Source organism: Sinohyriopsis cumingii, chromosome 14 (genome assembly GCF_028554795.1).
Source record: "Sinohyriopsis cumingii isolate HCF-2022 chromosome 14, ASM2855479v2, whole genome shotgun sequence".
Classification (NCBI taxonomy): domain Eukaryota; kingdom Metazoa; phylum Mollusca; class Bivalvia; order Unionida; family Unionidae; genus Sinohyriopsis; species Sinohyriopsis cumingii.
In genome coordinates, this window is record NC_142974.1 from 124,584,505 (window position 1) to 124,612,066 (window position 27,562).

A 27,562-nucleotide genomic window follows, 5' to 3' on the forward strand; every position below is an offset into this window, starting at 1 on the left:
GTGTTTGATATGGATCCATATTAGTCGAATTAGTGGAATTATTCTGGGAGCCAGACTAACTATACAACAGTATCTCAGACACTATAAACTGCATAAACTTTTCATGCAAAGCGTCTGCATGATCAAACTGTTGATTATAGACTATTTTAAAACTGGCGTCCAGCAAATGACGCATGTTGAAGGACTCATGGTACTAATTCAGTTCCCTTAGTAAACCTGTGCAAACACCATGATATTAAAAATTCAATAACTTAATATTTCTGAGTGCTCATGATCAAACCTATATTTATCAGTATAGATGAAAACTGGATGTCAGCTTCTGTGTAGAGGCAAGGATATGAGCCATGGCATTTTCAGGACCTGTATTTGTTTGAAACATGTGCTCTCTTCAGTTCTGCACCAAAGAATCTAGTGCTAATTTTAGTAATGGGTGTTCCAAACTCAAGACTGTTAAAGGACTGAAATACCATCAATATAACTGTCTCTAGTATTTTTTTTTTGTCACTTACAACTAGGTTAAGCTCTCAAAAGATTCTTTTTCCTAAAACATAACTTACATTATTAATCGCCAAACCCATATATACTCTATTTTATGTCACCCATTTATAGGCTGATTCCCATTTTTCCATATAATTATTACCATGTGTCCTGAAGACGAGGGGAAAATAAGCCTCTTAAAAGGTATTAATAAGCACAGAAGTATAAAAAGGAATATTGAGATTCTTGTGAAGAAAAGCAGCAAGGGACATAGTTTCGTTAATTGGACATCATGTGTCAATTTGAGTCTGTCTCTTGAAGGGAGATACGATTGCAGTCGTCATGTGAAACGGAAATTTGTTTTCCAAGAATTACATCAAATTGAGAGATAGCAACAAGGCGTTGAGCTGCATAGGTTATGGAACTGAAGTTTGTACAGCTGTGCTAGTGGTAAATAAGGTCTACTTGTACTTTACATACTTTTCAGTTGAACACAATGTTTACTGTCACTACTGATTTCGAATACTATACTTTTAAACTTTTAGAAGTTTGATATTTTGCTACAAGTTACTGAAAACTTTCAGACAAAAAAAACAGTTGCCGTACTGAAATGATCTTGTCAGGGTTGACAGGTCTGACACACACACACACACACACACACACACACACACACACATATATATATACATGTGTGGGTGTTCAGACTTCATTCCCTATGTCTGCTGTTTCCTTTTGATGCTGAACTAGTAGGATACTTAACCAGATGGGTGCAGTCAATATTGAATTTTTCTTAATTTGAAAAGGCTAAAAGATTGATTGGAATTTGTTTTTGTTTTTTTTTTTTGGTATCAAATAATGAAATTCACAAATCTTTACCATTACACTACTGAGCTTCATATGCTGTATATATTTGTTGCACTAAAACTCCAAAACCAAATTGTCTTCATGTCTTCTTCAAGGGAAAATCTTTCTAGAATAAGCAGATTTCCCGTGCTATGAAATTAAAGACACAGATAAAAATTAGCCACACATGGTAAGGAAGCACCTGCCCACCAATTTATGGCTGTGTGTGATTCCTAGAGATCTCTATTGTATTCCTTAAATCAGGATGTGATGGCATAAGTGAAAATATAGGCAAACAAGAAAACTGCAAGGTATTCTAACAATAGTATTACAAAAACTGAAAGAAATAAGAATAAATGTTACCGTATGTTTTCGGACACTGTTTATTTTCGGACTCCGTTTTTTGTGAAATATAATATTTAAATGCTTTGTAAGTTTTCGGACGTTGCTCCACTATAATTTTTTCTATAATTTATGTTTTTGGACACAGTCTAGGAAGATCTGCTGCATCATTTTAATGTACAATTCACAGCGTGTTTGCCGTTAATTTAACTGATACAAAGTTCGCTTTTGGTGGCCAATTATTTAATGTGATCATGAACCTCCATGGACTAATATAATTTAAATTTTTTAATCGTATGTATGTATGTATGTATGTATGTATGTATGTAGATAGATTGATAGATAGATAAAGATTTTTATATTAAGCCATACACAATAAATAGCAATATCAAAAAATTGAAAAGAAATATGATGTAATATATTCAAATATATTATTCAATATCAAGTAGCTTGTCCATGGCCTTTTTTAGATCCTCTGGCAAAAAGCCCTCAAATTTTGTATCACTGTCATCATCAATATTGTTTAATTTTTTGTCATTTCTGATCAGCGCATTTTCACTTCCGCTCAGATTGACACTGATGCTGCACACCTTGAAAGATTTCATTATCATTGTGCGCTTTTCCTTCAGTGTGTACATGGCATTTACAACCCAGTCCAATACTGTCTGTTTGCTTTCTTTCTTGATCCGTCCGTTGCTGCTTTCACCAGATGATTTTAATGCATTCTTAGCATCCCTGATGTATTCCATCCAGCTGCGGCGGAGGTAGCTCTTGACAGATTTATTGATGCTCACATCAAGAGGTTGCAACTTGGATGTGCAGCCTCCTGGTAGTATTACTGACACAACATTTCCATATTTCCATGTCGCAACTGTTTCTTCACGTCATCAGTGATGTGAGTCCGGAACGAGTCCATAACTAATAGTGATCGCATTCTTCTGGTGAATGGCAAATAAATTTCTTCAATCCGTCACAACATTAGCGTTTCGTCCATCCATGATTTCTCTTGAACTGCGATAATCCACCCTTTTGGTGCCTTCAGATCTAGATGTCTCTTTCCTTGAAAATAATCATTGAGGGTAATATGTCGCCAGAACCTGCAACGGCTAAAAGGACAGTAATGTGTCTCTTCTCTGCTCCAGTTGTACGAATCAAAACGCTTTTCGTTCCTTCTTTGTCCACCGTTTTACCTGCCACAAGTGCAAAGTAGATCGGTGTCTTGTCCATGTTAATAATAAACTATTGTCAAACTCGTCCTCCTCATGTCTATCCATCACAAACTTGTGGAACGAAGCAACCTTTTCTTCCAAATCCTTGGGTAAACGTTGGGCAAGAGAGGTCCTGTTTCTGAACACAAACCCATGTCTTCTCATGAAACTCTCTCCCCAAGAACGACTGGCAGGGAATTTGAAATTATATTCAGACATGGCGTATATACATATTACCTCAACACTAACTGGAATTTGTAAGTCATGCCGAGTGAGCACCCATTGACCTATCTTATCATCCATAGCTTGTCCATATGAAATGGGTCATACACGCTTATGCAAATGTCCGTTCAAGTTCAGATGTGCAGGAAAGTTAGTTTTCATCCAGATACTCACCGTAGATTTCGGTATCTTGAACTATTCCACTGTAGGTCTAATTCCCAGATGTTTTGCATTGTTCACTAGATCCTGCTTTCGCTTTAATGTATAATGATTATAGTGACCACGTACAGAACCAGATGGAGCACTCTCGGGTTCAAGATAATCAGACCCGTCATCTAGAGCAGCTTTCTTCATAGGCGGTTCTTTTTGTGATGCATCTTCAGAATCATTAATTCGAGGTATGATAAACTTATCCATCAAAATTATTACAGTACTAACAATATTATGTGTCACAACGACAGCTATCCAGTAGATAAACTTGAAATAGTGGTTGGTAATTTATTTATACTTTATGTTTTAATAGCTTGATTTGGCTCAAAAATATGATTGGTTGTGAGCGTATACATTGTTACACACGAAACCACTTCAAACAGGTGTGACAGTTATGGCTTTGATTAGAAACCATCACCTCTGCTTTATATCATTAAACAATACATCAGAGAGTCGGTATGGATTAGTAAAATTCATTGGCACTGTGCAAGAAAATAAACCTCTTATCCCTGAGGCATTATATACCAAGGTTTAAACATAGTTATTGTTCTACAGGTAATAAACCTCTTTGTAGACAATAAATATTGATTGTGGGTGCCAAATGTTTGGTACATCGTGTACTCTTTTAATGAAATCCATAGGGCTGCATTTTATTTCCGAACACACCTGTCAAAGAAATCCCACAAGTTATATTATTAGCAATTATCACCTAGACACCTTGTAATCTCTGACATGCATCAAAACAATCTTTGAACAGTCAATTGTTTCGAGTTGGCAAGCTCCGCTCATTTTGAAGCTACCTTTGGCTAGGTAGAAAAGAACGAAGAGAGAAACACAACAAATAGATCACCTTTATTTTTAAAAAATACCAACATATTAATCATGCCGACTGGTATATTGCAACTTGCTTGTTATCTTTACCCTATCTAGTCATACATACAACACTCACCCCATATGGAGCCTCACTCTTGGTGCTCTAAGAGTAGCCATCATACATATACCGGTATTTCTACATTCAATACTAAAATGTTTCTGACATAAATATTTTAAGAATTATAATTCCAAAATCTTTTATTTAGTTTGCATTAATATCTTAATTACACAGAAATAAAGCTTGCATGCATTTGTAATGTAGATTTAATGATCACTGATTAGCAGAGGGTTAAGCTGTGGATTGCAAGATTAGTAATATGCGTTCTTTTGGAAATTACACACACAATCGTGGCTCTAATACATGCATGGCTGTGTTTTCTGGCTGATGGACATGTATCAAATAGACAAAATAGGCAAGTAATGCCTGTTTTTCATTCAGTATCATTTATGTGGTGCTAGACAAAATACTTGTTTTACTTCATCGTAGCACGTCGTCATGTGAGCTAACGGTAACTTCGTTACGGATGTGGGGGGGGGGAGGAATAAATATATCTTCACCTGTATGTTTTCTGACATCTAAAAAAGTTATTATTTGTTGCAGTCCGAAAACATACAGCAAATATGGATACTTGAACCAATGTGATAATGCCATGGTCATCATAAATTGATTGATGGTGCACCTTTATGTATGCACAGGTGTGTTACTGATTATCGTGTTGCTACATTGTCTCCCTTTGATTTTGAATATAAGGGATTGATCTTGACAGGTGTTCATATTGTGCTGGTTTTGTTTTAATCATTGAAACAACCAGTGTTTCATGTCAACATAGTTTTATTCTTTATACTCTTTATTTTTCTAAGTTTTAGAGGTTAATCCAAAAAATTACTTGCCTATAAGTATGCAAACTTTAATAGGCAAAATCACAAAATTTAAGTTCTTGAAGGCAAAACCATGAATTTAAGTTCCCTCAAAATGTGATACTTTACAAAATCATAAAAACTGAGACCCTCAAAAATAAAACATACCACAGTATTCCTTTTTCATAAAAAAATTAACATAGAAAGTATGGGAAATAAATATTCAATGACTTAATCACAAAGTAATTTCATATATGCATCACATAACACAAACCTAGCATTAATCTCTAGTTTGAGTTGGGGTATTTTGAATTGCATACTTTGTTTGTGACCCCATTATGGAATTATAATGTGTTGATAAGAAACTTGATGACTCAGATGTTTGCATCAAGCACAAAAAAACATGCAATAAATATGCACATCAAGTCCCAAGCATTCTCTTTTATCATTATTTTTGTGCAATTTTCATGTGGAGTCAAATTCAGGACATATTGAGCAGCTTCATGACAATATTACATTAATCCTGACATCACACTGACCTGGTATTTGTTTGCAACTGACCAGGTATCAGGTTTTCATCTGACTAATGACAATATCACATTAATCCTGACATGACACTGACCTGGTATTTGTTTCCAACTGACAGGGTATTAGGTTTTCATCTGACTAATGAAAATACCAGATACAAGTCAATGTTGGATGTTATAACTTCAATGCTTATTATGAATGTGGACATCAGTAGCTTGGAATGAACTGATAAGATTAAAGGAAAATACCAGACACAAATCATTGTTGAACGGTATAACTTCTAGAGTTATTAAGAATGTGGATATCAATATCATGGAACTAACTGACCAGACTAAGAAATCTTTTTTTTTAACTATACAGGTATCTGCTGGCAACATAAACTTTGCTGAATTCATGTACAATGAGAGTTTTGAGGAGTACTGTGCAAGAATGGCAAAGAATGGCGAATGGGCAGACCACGTATTGGTGGTTGCAATGGCTAGGACATTACAGAGAGATATTATGATCGTGACAAGTTCGCCTTCCTCAGGCAGTGATGACATTATTGCATGGGTTGTTGGCCAGGATAATTTTCAGGGAGATCCAATTCTCCTTGGACACATCTGGGAACAACATTATGAGTCACTAGAACCGATAGGTAAGTTTTATTAATAAGTAAATATATTTGTATGCCAGTGTGATTCATCAGACATGGTGATTCATCAAATATTGGCACATAAGCACAATAGACTGAACAGTAACTAACCTTATTTCTGATTGGCTAGCTGCTAAGGTACTTGACCTTGTTGACAAAGAGTGATTCCAAAATGATTATTTGACTCTCGTCCTCGTTCTGAAACGGCATCTTAGTTTCTCATATCAGGGATGTTTAACTGAAAATTAGACTGAACAGTAACTCTTCCTAGCACGTGGGTCCGAAAAAATGTCAATAATCGCAATAATACGGCATAAATTGATTTTAAAAACAAAAAAATATTGGCACATCAGCACAACAGACTGAATAGTAACTCTTCCTGGCACGTGGGTCGATAAAAATGTAAATAATTGCAACAAAACGGAATAAATTAAGTTCAGAAACACACAGAAACCCATTTTATGACAAAGTGAACATTTATACCAGGGAATCATATGATACACACGTGTTTTCATTTTTTATATTAAATGTATTAAAACTTTTTGGTACTTTTTTGTGTAATGTATTTTCGAGGTTTGATTCAGACTTGTATTTATAAATGATGGGTTATATCTAGAGGAATTGGAGGGCTTATTTAATTTAAAATGTTCATGTTTAGTATAGGCAAAAAGAGATATAGTTTAAATTATTTTGAAGACAAGAAAACCAATTCATGGCATTTATTGTGAATATCAATCTATTCTGAATATTGACATTATAGAGAACAAACACTCAATCTGTACAAATCACTTTATTTAAAAAATAAAATAATCATAAATATTTCATCAGTACACAGTGCCAGATCCTTCTCTCACACTAAATGATTTCACAATTTAATGCTGCTTCATGAACTGTATGGTATTGCTCAAAATTGATCAGAATTATTAAGAAAGAACAAAAGATTGACATCCAACGTTTTATGTTGCAACATTCACAATTTACACCATATAAATGCAGATTTACTGTAATAATAAATTAGTGGAAAACCTGTACAGTATGAAAGAGTAAATGAGGAATTTGTCCATGTGACTGACATACTTTGTAGAATTGTGGGAATATTCAATGTGATTTATTTTTCTGTTTCTTAATTTTTGTCATTAATTTTAAAAATATAGAACTTGACCAAGACTATCTTATCATAATTTAATTCAAAAGTGTCAATTTCTGTTTACTAAATTGTCATTTCAGATCAATTCATATGTACAAGAATATTGTAATGATTATGCTCTGTTTTAAGAGTAAGCTATAATGTCAACTTGTGTATGACTCATCATTTTGGGTATTTTATGAAAAAATGATTGTGGGAGGTCACTTAAACAAGGCACAGAAAGGCTTTAAGAAGTACCAGAAACAATGAAGAAGTACATTTATTATTAAACTGAATGTTCACAAAATATTTCTATATTACCATATGTAAGAAATATGCAAATTTCAGCTTGAAATAACAAGTGGTGAAGCTTTTGCAAATAGTGACAAAAGACCAATATTAAAATGGTGGATGGTGGATGTGTTTGGATGCATGTTGTGAATTTACATGAAACAGTATCTTAAAGGTGGTTTCAGATTTGAATTCTGTTTATAAAAATTATGCATAAAACATTATATTTTAGAGCAACTTACAATTTCAACATGTGAATGACTCAAGAATATACTATTTCATAAAAACATGGAGGGGGAGGTGACGTGATAAAAATGTACAGAAAGTCTTCCGAAGTACCTGGAACACAGGAAAAGTCTATTTATTCTTAAAGAAAAATGGTCACCCTACATTTCTATATACCAATATGTAAGAAATATGCAGATGTCGTCCTGAAATAACATGAGGTCAAGATTTTGCAAAAGGTGACCAAGACCAACATTAAAAATGATGGACGGTGCATGTGTTTCAATGCTTCTTGAGAGTTTATCTGAAAAGATATTATGAAGATACATTCAAGTTTGGACTCAGCACACTCGAATTATGCATAAAACTATCCATTTTTATTTATTCCAAAAATTCTGGAAAATGCATCCCCTGTTGCTATCATAAGGTCAATAAACTTGTCACAGTGTTAGGACTGGAAATTTTTATATTTTGGTCTGGAAAAGGTCTGAAATCTTTTCCTAACTTTGCGGCAGGAACCCTCTATTGAAATATAACATATGCCAAAACACTTTGCATGATATCTAGTTGGTCTTAAACAAAAGTCATCTTTGCCGGAAAATCCACTATGGCTACCTCATTGGCCTTCTCACAAATCTTGTTATCACTACTCCTCAGTGGATGGTCCCATCAAAGGAGAATTTCATATGCAGTTTTTTGTACAAGTCTCATTGGTCCAGGTAGTTTTCTTGACTATTAATCTCACTGGTCCAGGTAGTTATATTAAAATATATTTTTTCAACTTCTTAAGTATGGCTGAGCCATTTGTGATAATAGTCATGTTTATTACTTAGGACATGCTCTGTCAAAAGTGTATATAAGGCATCTCCAGTGTATGTGGTGTCATTTCCACATGAATCATTTGGAAATCCAATTTTAAACTTCCCTTAATAACTAATAACTTTGATTAACACTTGCAGGGAATGTATCACAGTAGATGCTTTGGTACAATAGTGTATGCTGTGGCACTAGTATCAATGGCATAGCTTCTATTGCAGCCATTAGGTAAACATTTTTAAATGTTTCTTCTGATCATACATGATAGAAATGCTTCATAGGATTTACACTATTAAAAACAATGAACAGTGTTGTTTAATACGTTGCAGTTTCTCTGATACAGTTCTATGAACTATTCTTCCATTGTATGCGTGTGTGTATGATTCGGATTTTTAACGTAGCGTTATCAATTTTTCCGTCATATCGCTACGCTGTCTGCAGTGTGGCAGTTTACAGTTATGCCTAGCACTGGAAAACACTGGAACATCATGCCACAGACATGTAGTATCATGTTTCACCCAGCCACATTATCCTGACACCAGGCCTAACAGTCCTAACACTAACCTCTTAATCCTGAGTGCCAAGCGAGGCACCTGTTAGTACCATTTTTGTACGTCTTTGGTGTGACTCGGCTGGGGTTTGAACCCACAGCCTCCCACATCCAAGGCAGACACTCCAACCACTTATACCACCAGATGGGTTCCATTGCATACACAATCGGCAGAAAATTTATTTTAATAGCAGCAATTCATGATCAGCCTCGTTTGCCTTGCTTGCCTCTTCTTGAACATTAAGTCCCATTGTTCAATCATAATTCCCACCAGGGCCCCGAGTGGCCGAGTGGTCTCCATCACGGATCACTGCCATCTCACATCTGTCTGCGCCGGTTCTAGTCTCAGATTCGGCCAATGTGGGTATGTGAGAAAGCTTGCCAGTAGCTTCTCGTGGGTCGGTGGTTCTTTCCGCGGTTTTACGGGGTTTTTCCTCCACCATTAATACTGGCCACCATGTATAGCCTACCTTATGCTGCAAAATGGCGTTAAACCCTATAACAACAACAACAACAGCATAATTCCCACCACACACCACCCTTCTGGTGTATCAGTTGTGGAAACTGAATACGTAATAAACACTTGCTTTGCCAGTTTGATTATAATTGTTGGATTATAATAATTATATAGGACTGGAAGAACTGGGGGCTCATAATGTTGCACAAATGACTCATCCCACATGTTTGTCTTGTACCAAGTGGATATGAGCAGTCTATTTTGAAGTTAAAGACAAACTCTGTTAGGAACGTAGCCATGAGTCAGCACACTTATAAACAGATGATGAAACACCCTTCTTTCCCCATATAGACCTCAATGCCATGTATTGGCTCTTCTTCAGATGGTACAGTTGCACTTTGAAATCAGTGGAACTTAAGAATATCCCCATAGTCACATGAAGATTTGGAACCTTTCACTCCTCAAGTTCTGAAGTGTGCATATACGGCATCCATCTTCATTATTATAAGAATCCTTGCAGGAATTTAAATGCTGCTAATAAAATTTAGTTTTCCGGGGGTGGATGGTAAAAGTAATTTTAATTATATAGCATTTGCTAGCCATTATTATAAAATGCCCGGCTAACAGCTCACTTTAATGGTGTGACCTTAGTGTGTGTACAATTCAGATTCATGAGGAGTATCCTTCATGAACCTACGATGTGGAGATCAAACTGTAATGTTTTAGTATGTTGCATGTAACGGGAGGTTTGAAGTATAGACTTGGACTTTGGGACATGTGTCCTGTAACAGATAAGCAAATCAGCAGTGACAGGTAAGTATTACATTGTTAAAATCAATCTTACACAGCAGCCACCATTCCCTACCTCAATAAAAAAAACTATGTATTTAAGGAAAAGGCATTTTTAAGTGATCATACATATAATAGAATTTAGTATTCATGATAATGAAATAATTTATAACTAAATTGTAATTATTTTTACTTTGCATGATGTTATGTGTTCCACATTCTCAAGCTTCAAAGAAGAATATACTTTGACTATATGAATAAATCTCTTTAAAGAAAGTTTTAAAATTATTAGTAGTATTATTCTAATAAATGCTTTGTTTGTTAATGTCTGCTTATATTGTATTATTCAGACTCGTCAGGCCTCAAGGTGAAAGGTCAGAGGCAAACTGTGGAAAAGATGGAATTTGATGAAAATGACACAAAGGTTTGTTTTAGAAAACATTGTAATGTTGCTATTCCTCTTGACATACAGAATGATGTATATATTTTAAATTAAATATGCAATTTTATTGAACAAAATATACACATTTAGAATAAGGAGCATTGTCTTCTTTGACTCTGCAGTGTTTCCCTGTTGTTGAATGTAAGATGTTTATGTTGTGAGGATCAAATTAGTATTAGCTACTTGCTGGCACTATGGACATTAATTGACGTATCTTTCTTATTAATGTGATAGGGATTGTGTATAAATAACTTGGATGTGCAAGTTATTAAAGTGCTGATATTTTTCAAGGGGTAGTAATAGAATTTGTTGATTAGTGGAAGGGGACTGAGTATGAATAACTTGGATGTACATACTGTTTGAATGTTGATACACTTCCAAGGAAAAGGACAGTGTAGGGGGAGTGGGTATGAATAAGTTAGAGGCGTGTTATTAGAATGTTGTTGAGAGAAAATGTTTATATTGTGAGGATCAAGGTATCATTAGCTACTTGCTGGCATTATGGCATTATGGACATTGCATAATTTATCATTCTTATTAATAATGGACCCCTTGTGATATTATATGGACTGATTTTGGATTTGCTTCCTAATATAATCTTGAATATAGTTTCTCCTTCGAATGCATTCCCCAATGACATTACATTAGGAATATTATCCAGCTACGTCGCAGATCCAGCCCTACTAAAAGATGAAAAACATCTTATTCAGTCTATTTTGAAATTGACAAAGGGCAGTAACTCTTGCCCATTACCTCCACTTGATGCCACTAGGTGTCATCAGTTTTTAGCTTTGTCGCTCTGCAGAGCTCACATAGTACAATAGCCTCCGACAGTCCCCTGTTTTTTTTTTTACATTCCTTGTGATTCAGTGTTTGTTTTGGAATTATTCTATGGAGGGGTTGTAGATATGAATAAATTGGATGTGCATGTTATTAGAATGTTGATACACTTCCAAGGAGAAGAACTAGCTGTTGTTGTTTTGAGTTTAGGTTCATTGTTAGGGCAGAACTACTATCCTACCGGAAGCTTCTGGCAAGCTGTTTCACATGACCATACATGCTGCTGCTTTATAGCATTTGGCCACCCTTGGCCTCTGAAGAAGTAGTTGATGGTGTGTAGTGGATGGGGAGTGGTTATGAACAACTTGGATGTACATGTTATTAAAATGTTGATACACTTCCTAGGGAAGGACAGGTGATATTGAGTAATCGAGAAGGCAAAGGAGTTGTATGAATAACTTATATGTGTTTGTGATTTGCATGTTGATACACCTTCTGTTGGAAAGATTGGTTTATGTTTGTTAGTGAAAGGGGTGTGGTTATGAATAACTTGGATGTGCTTGTTATTTGAATGTTGATAGCTTTCTGTTGGAAGGACAGCTGACATTGGGTGGTTGAGGTGGAGTGGGTATGACTAACGTGGATGTGCATGCAACTAGAATGTTTAATACAGTTCATAGTGATTTAGTTAGGACAGGTGATATTGGGTAGTAGGGGGTGGTGGTATGTTTAACTTTGATGTGCCTGTTATTAGAATGTTGTTATCTAACAAAGTGTTGTTTGAAATAATCAAAATGTTAGGTTTAAATGACATTAAAATATTTAGGATTAAGAGTTGCCACCCCTTAGCTCAGTCAATGAAGTTGTTCCATTCTTTTCCGGACTGTACTCCAAAGGTAGTATTGTTATACATTCCAAAAATTTTGTTAGTGGCTAATCTAATAACAGCATTCACACAATTGGCATGCAGATTGATCTGAGTGTGAATGAAGAGAGGCAGGCAGGCTTTTTTTAAGCAGGTATGAGAATAACGTATACGTTAGATAAAAATAGGACTCATTTGAATATTGGTGATCAGTTGGATCGCTGGAATACTTTGAAGGGTGAGCTTGGGTTGAAGACAGACACATCTGTTGCAGATTCCGATATTAATTGGTAAGAATAGGGAATGGACATTTAATAATTAATGTATATTAGTTATGACTTTTAAGAAAAATACTCGTCAGTGTTAGGCCGAGTACAGCATCAGATCAGATGCAAAATGAGGATAGCATATCACATAAGAATCAGCTACCGAACTACTATAAAGCATGGTGTGGGTTTCCTATGTTTAAAATGGAGACATCATGAAATCTTGTAATCAACTGAGATCAGTTGACTTGTGAATGTCACTGATCCACATCAGTATAAGTTACACACATACAAAATGGTAGGGGTTCTCAGTTTGAGAGAGAACTTATATGGCTTTTAATGTGATGATCTCCCACATCTGAGGCTGACACTGTAACCGTCTAGGCCACCGGAGCGGTCAATTTGATCATAAACATGAACCACATATATTAATAAGGTTATCACATTGGCTAACAGTGTAACCACTCTGAAGACCAGATGTTTGATTTGATTAGACTTGTAATATACGCTTATACATTAAAAATTTCAGACATGTGTAATAACAGTCAAACTGTATCCATCCTAATAAGGTAGTCTTGTAACTAACTGGCTGAGCTTGTTACTATTCTGGTTACCATAGTATAGTCGAATCCGATTTTAATGAAACTTACAATATATCAAAATCTGAGAAGAGTTCACTAATGAGATACACACTTAATAATGTTGTAATATTGTGTCTCATTGACTAAATGACATAATCTTGACTAGACTTTAAGTTTGACTTGTGTGATCAAGATTTAAATGGGTTTCAGAAACCAGTGAAATTCAGTTGCATGATAATAGAGTTACTTTGCATTGAAATGGCTGACTTTATTACTGTTCTGGAAAACATATGCTTGGTGTGAATTTGTTTTCACGTTTCTTTAAATACTTGCTTATATCTTACTAATATTTGATAATAAGCCAGAAGCAGGCATATTAATGAAGATACTTTGAATAATTTCCTGATTATGTTAACACCAAGGAAACCGTATTTGTGATCACTTTTCATGTACTTTGATATATAAGTTTGTATCAACAAGAGCTTGGATGAGTTCACTAATGAGTAAGATTCATCCTTATTAATGAGATATTCTTACATCTGATTGGCTGAGCTTATTGCCATTGCAGTCAGTTATAATCAGTTTGAAATATGTGCTTATATCATCAGGAGCTTAATTTAAATAAATAGTGAAAATAACAAGTATTAATGAGTTTATACTTCATCTGATTGCCTCACCTTGTTATCACACTGACAGTCATAATGCAGGACGAACCTTGATAAAAATTTATCGATTCTGGATCATAAATAGAATTTTTAATATGTAAGAAGACACTATTTAGCTTATTTTAAGCCAACTTTAACCCAATCCAGAACCAGATCAAGTGAGATTTATACCCTGCAAGAGTTTGTATTTTTAATATGAATTTGACCAAACTTAGAAAATAGGCTTATGTGACCAAAATCTTGATTGAGTATGATTGTGAGTGAAACTCATACATTTTAATGAAATGACCTTGCAACATTTTAGCTGACCTTGTCAATGGTCTAGCATAGATATTCCTTGTCAGAATTTGATAAGACTTGTTAAATAATTCTGTGTTATCAAGATCTTGGAACTGTTTTATGTTGATCCAAGATATGAACATATTAAAGCAGTAATCATGTAAACTCTTATTATCAAGGTCATGGAGTCTGAGTTTGGTAAAGAAGCCTATATTAGTATTGTTCATGACAAATCCTATAACAAGTGAAGTCTGAGCATATTAGTAAAATACATGACATCTGAATGGCTGGGCTAGTTACCATTCTCTATCTATGGAAATTCCCGATCCTGATTCTTCAGAGTGTTAAATGAGTTTTTTTGCAATGAAGGTGTAGATATAGTTCAATAGGTAAAATCAAATTGATGCAAAGTTTGACAGTTATACATGTTGTGTCCTGACAATTGCCGATAAGTCTGCATATAGACATCATCAGGTGACATGTTAAGTAAGTCAGGTTAGCAATATAAGGCCTTCTTGGGTCTTTTGTTACTACAGTTGTTGTATCTTTCATTATCAAGATCTTGGATGGAAGTGTTCTATGTTAATCCAAGTTATGAACATATTAAAGTGATCCTATTATATTGAGGACCATGCATATTAATGAGATACACTGCATCTGATTTGCTGGGCTACTTAACATTCTCTATCACTGGAAATTCCAGATCCTGCTTCTTCAGAGGTGGTAAATGAGTTTTTTGTAATGAAGGTGTAGCTATAGTTCAATAGGTAAAATCAGATTGATGCAAATTTTGACAGTTATACATATTGTGTCCTTACAATTGCCAATAAGTCTGCATATTGGCATGATCAGCTGTCATGTTAAGTAAGTCAGGTTAGCAACATAAGACCTTCTTGGGTCTCTTGTTACAGTTGTTGTATCGTTCATTATCAAGATATTGGAAGTGTTATATGTTGATTCAAGTTATGAACACATTAAAGCGGTAATCATGTAAACTCTTTGGCTGAGCTGGTTACCAATTTGGAAACCAAATTCTAGTTTGATTTTACTCCACCTTGGTAAAGAAGCCTATACTATTATCGTATCCTGACAATTGGAGATAAGTCTGCATATTGATATGATCAGCTGTCATGTTATGTAAGCCAAGTGAGCAATAAAAGACCTTCTTGGGTCTCTTGTTACAGTTGCTGTATCGTTCATCTTGCAGCTAAAAATGTAATGTCTTACTCATTCTCACTAGTATAGCTAGTCTCATAATTTGCAATGGATCACTATGAAATGGGTTACATGTTCATTAGCTGAGTATGCATGTACCAACACATCACCTTCCTCCAGTGATTTATTAGAGTTGTCTGGTTATTGCTCTTTTCTGTCTGTAGCATGCAAGGGAATATTGTGAACATTACTCTTATTTTACAGTTTTTATCAGTAAGTGTGAAAAATGTTATGTATCATGGTCATGATTTAAAATTGCAGAAAGTGTTTAATCTTTTTTGGTCCATGACTTTGGAGGACTTAATGCACTTTCTGACTTACAGCTGGATATAGTATACGACAGAATGGTGTGAATTCATGATAAATCTGGTTATACATTCTAGTAGACAGATGTGAAACTTTGTGAATATTATGTTCATCATCAGAAGATACACATGTTGACAAGTAAATGTATTAACACTATATTTCAGATGAGTAATAATGTTTTGATTATAGATGTATTGTCATCTTATATGCGGTAGAATGCTAAAGAGGCAGGGTATATTTAAATGATCAAAATGCTCACCACTCCATTTGGTCTTTATATTTTTAGAACCAGATGAATGTGTTGGGTAATTATGGAGGCCACACTGTGATGCCTGGTGCTCCTGGTGTTAGAAATCCCATGCAGTATGATGTGCAAATGGTAAGTTTGTTCACATTTTTATTTTTGTGCCTTGGCCATATTCTATGAGTGTGACCTAGGTGGATATCTTTGTCCACACATACATAAACACATACATTTGTATTGAGTATCACAAACTTGTGTTTTCTACAAGTCATTCAGGATGGGAAATTGCTGTTACATACTTTCCTTGTGCCATGCTATTTTATGCTTGCCTGACCATTTTTTATTTTTGTGCCAGTCCTTTTCTTACTAACAGATTGACTTTTTCATTTGCGAAATGTCATTACACAAAAGAAGTTATTTATGTATTTGATTTAATTACAATTTTACATGTTCATAATCTGCAGTATCCCTTTCCAAGTAGCACTGCATCTTGTGTCTTTTACTAAGGAGATGCTGAAGGAAAAGGAAGAAAATACTGCGAATAACCCCATCAACTATTTGACTCTTGCAATTTATCTCAGGTTTGAGTTACTTTGTTATTTTATAGCACAAAGTGTTATTTAGTTTTCACAAGTAATTGGAATAAAGGACCAAACTGTACAAGTCAACTATCGTCTAGTAGACATTTGAATTATACAATGATAATAATAATAATAATAATAATAATAATAACAGTAGCAACTTATTTGGAGCCGTGGGAAAAAATAAGTTTTGTAACGTTTTTTGACCATTAGGTACTTTATTTCTTTTTCACTTTTTGATGCAATAAACCCATAATGAGATTTTATTTGCTACATACACTTTATGCAATAAACTGGATTAAAAGAATGACAGAGTCAGACTTTTGTATGCATACTATACACATATTTTCAAGGTGCAAGATTCAAACAAAAGCAATAAATTGAATATTCAACAATCACCTAGATTCACGGAAATATATCACGGTGGCGGAGATGCTAACTTGACATCAGGTCTGACATTTGGGTATTTTTCTTGTATGGTTGATTTTTATCGCTGCTTGCAGTCACTGATGTGCAGGGGTAAATATCGTGAACGTTCTGTATCTGTATGACTTGACTTCTGCTGAGTTTATTATTGCTTACTGACTATTTAAAGTGGGGTGGGGTACTATTAAGAAGACTCTTTTTATATAATATACAATCTTGGGCAGAACAAGACTTTCTCACTTAGAATTCTTGCAGATAATGTTGACTGTAGTTAATAGATCAAGGGAAACAACTTGTCATGTGATTGTTTTAGGCATAGAAAAGAGCTGTGTCCCTTAGACGGCTTCCTAGCCGATGAGTACATGAAGTAGGATGTGGTATTGGGAGGAAGATTATGTTCACCCAACAAATGCAAATAATTTCATCAGATTGAGAGTTTCAGTCCAATAAAGTGTGATATTTGAAGATAACCAGATACATTCAATGATCACACATATATTTATCAAATTGAATTTGTCTGATTTGAGGAGATAATTATTTTCATCCAATGATCACACAATCTGCATAAGTAAAAGTATAATATGTGAAGAGAAAATTGGCTTATTCAATGACCACACACAATTCATACACACAATTCATAATAACAAAAGTGTGGTATGTAAAGAGAAATTGAACTCATTCAATGACTACACACGATTAATTAAAAAGGGGCAATATGTGGTGAGAAGTCACCAATGATTACCCAAATGAAGTTTTATCACCGCAACATACACTGACATCAAGGCAAACTCTTTTACATTTATACAGCTGGGATTTGCAAACAGATTTTCTCAAAGAACATAAACTAAATGTCATATTGATAAATATCTCAAATGCATGAGAATGGATACTGGATGAAACATTAGAAATGAAGAAATTTTTATTTTAAAATAATGAGAAATTGAAGTTCAACTTTAAATACTAAAATTACAGCATTAGCTATCTGTATCTTAAAATTATTTAAGTAACGAAATTGTTAATGTGATAAAAATGATTGCAAAATTGAATATTAAATAAATTAAAGAAGTAACTAAAATCTCAAATTAGAGTAGACACCCTTGTCTGTCTATATTGACTCTTAAACCTGGCTGCTATGTGCTGGTGTACACAATAAATCGAATTTAGGCTTCAGATGCTCTGTTGCCTCCTTGCTCATGCACTGGCTTTCTGGCTACGAACTTTCACGGGCCTTAAATACCACATATTTGGAAATTTGCTTGAAAACTGTTGAAAGTTGGAAGACTGTAGGAAAAGATTTTGATGTTGGAGAAGTTGAAAAATTGTTGGAAAACCATAACTTGTCTTGAGACTACACATCTATGCAAAAATTATTATTTCCAATAAAGAGAGCAGGGCCTCCACTAGGCTTCGCGTTTGTTGCAAAATGCAAAGAAGTTTAAAAGTGGTACTATTTTTTACTGATTGGCAAAATTTGCTGGCGACAAACGTTTATAAATTTTAAATTTTTCATTGATATACTTGACTCAGGCCACTTAATATCTGTTTTCAATGTCTGTGCCAGTTAGTGGATGAATGAAACGTTTTTCGAACATGACTGCAGCTACCTGTAAGCTGTTAGTCGGTTTTGAGAAGCATTTAAATGTGATTAGTAGGAAATAAGGAATGACCAGGGGATATAATCCATTGTTGAACATGTTAGCTTAAAGGTTCAGTGTCATTTGCACTTGTTGTTAATTTATGTTTATGGCAAACTGTGAGTGTGAGACACACTTGTGACTGCTTAATGTTTTAGAGATTATTTACTTAGATAACACGTTTTTGTGGCCTGAACCTAACTGAGTAACACAGGATGCCACTTCAAGAATACCATTTGTTGACTGTAAAGGGTCTGAGTCTCTTATATCAATGAAAAATTAAAAATTTACTTGATACAACAAGTCTGTATCAGGCACAAAGTATATGGCTAATCTAGCTCTGAAAAACAAAGATTTATATCCAGCTGTGTCTAAGGCAGCTACCAGGGTACATGTTGCCCCTATTTCTACTGCAGACTGCGAGAAGGGGATCAGTTGCCAGAATCTGATCAAAGCAAACTTACAAAATTCTATGGGTATATCTACTCTGAAAAATTTAATAAGAATTGCCATTGATGTGTCCTGTGTTGATTTCAGGAAGGCATTTAAGAAATGGTCTGGGGAAAAAATGAGGTGGATATTGATGAAGTGTCTGCGACATTGTTCATAAAGACTAAGCAATATTTTGTATTATCAGTTATAAAGAAACATTCTTATTCATTCTTGCTTTTCATATGCTTGAACTTCACGTGAATATAATGGTATTGTTATATTTATTGATAATTATTCTTGTGTTTTGAAATGCAATAAAAACATGTAAAAGCTGTTTTATTGTCACATTTATATAGATTAAAAATGGGGCCAATATGATATTATGCTTAGCTTTAAGTCCCTGTATCATGGCATAAAATGGTTGAAAAGTGACTCCAAATTTTTACATTTGGTGAATTTCATGGCACAAAGAAAAATATTTCCGAGGGAGGCCTTGTAAAAGGCATATTTCTTGAAATTGTCATCAAGGGAAAATACTTTATTGAGAATTGATCCAAAATCCATTGATGAAATGCAGTTTGGTAACTCATAGTGCCCTTCATACGGGTATACTGTACTAGATCTATCTTGCGCATGCTCATTGAGCTATAAACAGTATTTGCAATGACCTATAAAGGCTACACTCAGTGTTGGATCAAACGAAGCCCATTATTTTCTATAAGGATCGATGAAATCTATTAAATATCATCTCTGGTAATCAAATATGATCTCTGCAATCACATCCAATCTATAGAACCTCTCCTTATCATATCAAATTTACAAATGCGTCCTTCGAAATTTTCAGTATGTCAGATGTGCATGTATAAATTGAATGTACCATAACTAGCTGATAGTTCCAACGACCATTATATTTTTAACTGTAACTAATTGTTGTACTATTTGAAAAGTATACAAGCTGGAAAACAACAGTCAGTTGTGTACTGTAGCATTTGTGATGATCATACATGTCATTGATTATAGTTTTTCACAAACTTTCATCAATTACCGTAATGACTAAAAGACTCGGTCAGTTTGTTGCCTCATCATAGACATTAAAGACCAACTCAACTGAATCCAAAATCTGGTGTGCATTTGAGGATAAAACATATATATGAACTCATATCAGTGTAGTTTTTCCTTGTTTTGTTGGATAGCAAAGCAATTACTGCCTTTGGATTGATTTTGCATAACCATCAATCTTGTGGAAGCACTTTGGGTTTGCCTTTAGCATAGTTTCTGTGTCACATTTGTGTACAAGTTGTGAATTATGGTATGCATTTATGTCATTAGGAGTATTGCTCTATTCATTTTAATAATAATAATAATAATAATAATAATAATAATAATGCTTTATTTATTGAGTGTGACTCATTAGTCAAAGACTATTCTCCCTTGAGGCCCTCTTAAGGAGAGTATAACAATGCACATTATATGAAGATAGCAATAATTACTGTTTATTTTAACATGTTTAGTATTAATATACTAAATTCCATTATCTATTAGAACACATACATGCTAGTGATATATCTTCTTAAAGACTCTAATATTTTCAGCAGATTTTACATGTAGTGGAAGCTTTTTCCACAGAACTGTACCAGAGTATTCGAAGCTCTTTTTAAGTTTCTCTGTTCTTGGTTTTGGTGCTAGAAGGTTTCCATGTGATATTGATCTCAATTGGTATTGTGTTGAAAAAGGCCTAGATAAGTCCTGAAGATACTCTGGTGCATTTCCATGTAGACATTTACATGGATTTTTTTAAATGATAAGTTTAGCATGTAGCAAATTTTAGTGAATGACAACAGGGATGGTACACTTCAGGCACCAGCCATTTTCCCAGACCATGTTGGGATTATTTGAGACTTAAAATGTGTGATCTGGGGTCATATGGGTTAGTACATGTTATGTACAAATAAATGACAATGTCCAGTTGAGAATAATTTATCTTTCATATAAGCCTATAGAAGATGGTTGGAGAAATTCAGATTTGAATACAAGCAGATAATGTATGTTTTCTTTAAAGCATGTAATACACTTTCAAAGAAAACAGAGATTTAGCATCATCAGGTATTATTGCTACAAACATACATACAGATGCAAACATTCACATAATCACAACAACACTGACATTACATAAAACATACACCAAGCGTCTATCCTTAAAATCCATTGGAACGAAAACTGTAGGTATAATTAGATGCAGTCTTTACTGTTCTCAGTAGTAGTTCAGTAGCCAGGTTTTATAGTGATGCAAACATTATCTGAGTGCATCTTTGCACTCATTAGAGGATGGTTAGTACTGTCAAACTTCCCTACTGGCAATTTTATTGGAGGAATGGAGAGGAGAGCAGTGTATTTTCAAACTAGTGAGGGTCACAAGGATAATACAGCAGTAGCAAGTACCCTTTTCCAATAGAGGTGTTAACACATTCACTTCATCAACACAAATTAACTGTGTAGACATGAGTATGTGCCTAGTGTCTTTCAATCGGTCCATTTCATGGCTAAAAAGCATTCTCAATTAAGGCTGTGATGTGTAATAACTTTTATTATTCAACACAGTTTCATTTAGTGAGTATTGTTGATCCATTTTGTGATTGGATTGGTCCATTTTGTGAAATTTACCTAATGTAAATTATCAAAATTGACTCTTGTACAGCAGTCTTAAAAGGACTTAAGACATTACCATAGCTATGCTCATCCTGTTACTTAATATGTGAAATGTTGGTTGTTTATATCTGACTACCGAATCTTTTAATTGTCTCTTTCACAATTACCTGTATGAATTCCCAAGGTTAGTTTTACATGAGATTTAACGGGAGATGGAGATATTACACTTTCTACATACTAAAACTTGCAGATAGCGTTGTTCTGAATATGTCCATGTTGTGAAGTGGGATTAAGCAAATTTAATCTAACATGACATATGTTGTATCAGGTATGCCTTCATTATGCTATGACAGTTCTGGAAGCAAACTTGTTGACACTTTAATGGAGTTTTCTATTTGAAATAGGCAATTCCAAGGCCATTCATTTGTGCCATAGGTCAGGTGACAGCGTTTACATGAGCATGAGGTTTGTAAACAAAGTCGTCAGTCCAGTTATAATATAATTCTGTGGAATCATTTGCATGTTTGGATATAATTTGAGAGAAATCATTTATTCAAATTGTTCATTGGAATTAGAAAGTGTTGTTGACCTTTTGGACTAAATTACTACTTTGGAATCATTGAGAACTCATTCAAAGACATTCAGGATTAAATCATTGTGGCACACCAAGACTTCAGTATTACATCATTGTGGCACACCAAGACTTCAGGATTACATCATTGTGGCACACCAAGACTTCAGGATTACATTATTGTGGCACACCAAGAGATTCAGGACTATTGCAATTCATTTGGAGCATTCAATACTGTTTTTCTTGTGACCAGACATTTAGGATTATATAGGTTTGAAATCACAGAACTGTAATTGTTGTTTATACTTATCTTGCAGTTTTTATTGGTCACTGGGAAAAATGGTATATATCATGGTCATCGTCTCAAAAACATTTTTTCATGATTTTTCAATTTACTGCATTTTCTCTCTTACAGCTGGATTTTGCAGAATTTAGTGAATTCATTTATAGCTGTGAAAGCTAATGCATATTATTGTTCATCTTAGAGTTTTTGTAAAGGGATCATTGTGAAGTAACCTAATTTGATATGAACAAAGTATATGTACTTCCATTCCAACATTTTGACACAAGTAGATATGATTCAAGGGATTATCGTTTCAGATTTGGATTGTCTGTACTGCTGATGACTTGGTATTGTCATCCCAGATGTAAATTGTCTTTACTGCTGATGACTAATTATTGACATCCCAGATGTGAATTATCTCTGTAGCTGATGACTAGGTATTGTCATCCCAGATGTGAATTGGCTTTAATGCTGGTGTCTAGATATTGTCATCCCAGATGTGAATTGGCTTTCTCGCTGATGTCAAGGTATTGTCATCACAGATGTGAATTGTCTTTGTGGTTATGACTAGGTATTGTCATCCCAGATATGAATATTCTTTACAGCTGATGACTAGGTATTGACATCCCAGATGTGAATGGTCTTTGCATCTGATGACTAGGTATTGTCATCCCAGATGTGAATTGTCTTTGTGGCTGATGTCTCAGTATTGTCATCACAAATGTGAATTGTCTTCGTGGCTGATGACTAGGTATTGTCATCCCAGATATGAATTGTCTTTACAGCTGATGACTAGGTATTGACATCCCAGATGTGAACTGTCTTTACAGCTGATGACTAGGTATTGTCATCCCAGATGTGAATTGTCTTTGTGGCTGATGTCTCAGTATTGTCATCACAAATGTGAATTGTCTTCGTGGCTGATGACTAGGTATTGTCATCCCAGATATGAATTGTCTTTACAGCTGATGGCTAGGTATTGACATCCCATATGTGAACTGTCTTTACAGCTGATGACTAGGTATTGTCATCCCAGATGTGAATTGTCTTTACAGCTGATGACTAGGTATTGTGATCCCAGATATGAATTTTCTTTGTAGCTGATGACTAGGTATTGACATCCCAGACATTAATTGTCTTTACAGCTGATGACTAGGTATTGTCATCCCAGATGTGAATTGTCTTTGTAGCTGATGACTAGGTATTATCATCACAGATGTGAATTGTCTTTACTGCTGATGACTAGGTATTCTCATCCCAGATATCAATTGTCTTTACTGCTGATGACTAGGTATTGTCATCCCAGATGTGAATTGTCTTTACAGCTGATGACTAGGTATTGTCATCCCAGATGTACATTTTCTTTATAGCTGATGACTTGGTATTGACATCCCAGACGTAAATTGTCTTTATAGCAGATGACTAGGTATTGATATCCCAGATATGAATTGTCTTTATAGCTGATGACTAGGTATTGACATCCCACATGTGAATTGTCTTTGTGGCTGATGACTAGGTATTGTCATTCCAGATGTAAATTTTCTTTATAGCTGATGACTAGGTATTGACATCCCAGATGTAAACTGTCTTTACAACTGATGACTAGGTATTTTCATCCCAGATGTAAATTGTCTTTACTGCTGATGACTAGGTATTGACATCCCAGATGTAAATTGTCTTTACAGCTGATAACTAGGTATTGTCATTCCTGAAGCAAGAACTAATTTTCATTTATCAATCCATTATATTTGTCTCTTAGGAAGACATTATTTTAGCAAATAATTTCAATTAATAGTTTTTACTGACATTTGGTTAGTTTGATGGCTGCAAAGTAATGTTCAAAAGTGACAGGAAATCTCTAGCTACCATCTTACTAGTACATGTAATACACCATCAATGAATTAAATCATGCAAATAATTTAAAGGATGCATATAAGAAGAAAAAGACACAAAAGTCCTAATAAGAATATAATCGGTTTCCTCTCATAGCAGTAATGCATCTGCCTAGGAAAGACAGAGAGAAGAAGAAAATTAATACTGTTAATGCTGAATCAAGAATTTGACCCCTGAAACTTAATGGCTGGTTATTTTTTATTTTTGTTTTTTTTTGTTCTTCTACTGCACAGTAAGATAAGGAGATTAATTGGTGCCAGGATTAAAGGGTATTGCTCAAGGACACCCTGACTGATCTGATCCACAGTGCCACCTCAGCTCCTGTGATCTTTTATGGCTGGATTACATGAGATATCATTTTCAAAACTTTGTTGATCATCTGTTCCTCTTGCATGGTTCCAATAATAAGTAATAGCAATAACAATAGCAACAAAATAATCATAAGGACAATTTAAAAAAGATAAGATACAAAATTTCACAACAGCTAAACCACCATTAAGGTACCCTTATTGGAGGATAATGTCTTATATTCTGAGGTGTATGTGTGGGTGAATACTAATTTTCTTTCCTCAAGATACGTATTATCCTACCTTGATTGCTTTCATATTTTTTATGCATTTATATATAAAAGTCGACACATAGCACATATAATATATTAATTTCATTTACTTTCAACTCCATTTATCAGAAAAACTTATGTGTTGATCTTTCATGCATAACTCATCTGTCCATTAGCACAAGTTTGTTGTCACTACTCCTCCTAAACTACATGGAGGATTGTCAGGTAACTTTCTACACATAATGCTGCTTGGACATCCATTATGGTTCCCACAATGGTCATCTTGAAAATGTTTGGTGTCTGCTCCTCCTTAATGGATGGTCATATCAACAGGTGTTTACACTAAAATACTTCTTGTGATGTATAGTTGTTTGCAAAAGAAATTGGTGCTTATCTGAAGTCCAATATTGCCGTCACTGAAGCTGTATTTAGAATATTGTTATTGCAACTACTACTACACAGAAAGTTGCACTGATGTGGGGTTTTCGCTTGAAGACTTATTATGATATAATGCTGTCTCTAAATGAAAATGGATCTGATCTGATGTCTAATATGGCTGCAATACAGTGGTCATGTTGAGAATCTTGGTATCAGAACTCCTCCTGAACACAAAGTTGTATCATGAGATTTTTACAGAAATACATTGCATGATGTCTAGTTGGCCCTGAATGAAGATAGTGTCTATCTGACATCCAGTGTGGATTTTGAAAATCTTCTTATCACTATTCCTTCCAAATGGAAAGACCTTTTAGCCTGGGGTATTCACTGAAAGACTTGTTGTCATGTCTAATTGGTCTTATCTTGCTTATCTGATGTCCTATATGGGCACCACAGCTACCACCTTAAACATCTTGTGATCACTACTCTTTTGAATTGAATGTATTATTGACAAGGGGATTTGACCCATAGACTTCATATAATGCATATTGACAAAGGGATTTGACCCATAGACTTCATATAATGTATATTGACAAGGGAATTTAACCCATAAACTTCATATAATGTATATTAACTAGGGGATTTGACCCATAGACTTCATATAATGTCTGATTAGTCCTAAATGAAAATGTACAATCAGTTCAAAAGAGTAATGATGTTTAAGGTGGCAGCTGTGGCTCCCATGGGTGACATCACATCAGCAACATTTTCATTTAGTAACAATGCTATACCTGTTGTTTCTGGAGATGACATCCCTGATGTAAGAAGCCCATTCAAGTATGATCCACGTGTCCAAATGGTAAGTGTCCTTTCTCTGGTATTTTCTACTCCAGTATCATCCACAGGTTTAAATGGTAAGTGTCATTTTGTATTTTCAATGTCAGTATCATCTACAGGTCTAAACTGTAAGTGTCCTATCACTTGTTTCTGGAGATGACATCCCTGATGTAAGAAGCCCATTCAAGTATGATCCACGTGTCCAAATGTGTCCACGTGTCCACGTGTCTATCATAGTTTATGAATAGACCCTGAAGTACTACCAATGTCCATAGACCTCTCCTCTTTTCAGTACATCTTTAAGCTTGCTTCTAATTGATAACCGTTGAAGTCTAAATCTACTGTAACCAAATTTGATGAGTGCATGTGTATACAATTGTTACATTCAGCTGTATACAAAGTTTCCCATACAGCTGTATACAAAGTTTCAAATACAGCTGAATACAAAGTTTCAAATACAGCTGTCTACAGATCTGATGTTCAGTATGTGGCAGGTTGATGTATTAGACATGTTATCCATGCATGAAAATGGTACCTTCATATGATCTCCAACAGAGAGTACATGCCAATGCATTAGTTACTTTATACCAACAAAAACGTCACTGACACATGCTCTATGCTTCGTGAGAATGGCTTTCTTCAGGTGCTGGTTAAATCCAGCCTTTCAATAGCCAATTGGCTATGACCCAACAAGCCAACATAAATGCATACCTGTTAATTCTCCCACCGGGAGAAGAAAAAAAACTCCTGATTTTTGGGGTCATTCGACGTCTACCTCCTGATTTCATAATATTGCCCGATTTTTGTAGAGAACTCCTGATTATTACATTTTGTCTCTCGATTTTCATTTCCCCTAAATAAAATCCTAGATCAGTAGATATACCTTTTGCAATCCACAAAAGCCATGTTCAGTTTTATCACCTGCGATTATTGTTATGATAAAATAATTATTTATTATCACACAAATTATTTTTTGGTCCAGTATTCTTTTTTGTTCATGGCAATTTATTCATTTTTTATCTTGCTAAAATCAGAAAATAAACCACAACAAAAGAATTATCAGCAATTAGTTTCAGTCCCAAGAATGGCCACTGCGTTGCTGTAGCATCTACATCCCCACCAAAGAAACTACATGAGTGAACACCTGGTATTACTGTAACATAGATACAAACGTTTATTACCACCATAAACTTAAAAGAAGGAATGAACCAACATACTATGCAGCTTATT

At 34.7% G+C, this 27,562-nt stretch overlaps 1 protein-coding gene across 1 annotated transcript in view; it reads left to right on the forward strand.

Annotated features, from left to right (window-relative positions):
- LOC149784772 (uncharacterized) overlaps positions 1 to 27,562 on the forward strand; it is a 160,573-nt gene that overhangs the window by 68,754 nt on the left and 64,257 nt on the right. The window contains exons 9-11 of the mRNA XM_089932789.1: positions 5,922 to 6,198; positions 10,800 to 10,873; positions 16,135 to 16,227. Coding sequence (XP_089788915.1) covers positions 5,922 to 6,198; positions 10,800 to 10,873; positions 16,135 to 16,227 — 444 coding nt within the window. The remainder of the gene's footprint in view (positions 1 to 5,921; positions 6,199 to 10,799; positions 10,874 to 16,134; positions 16,228 to 27,562) is intronic.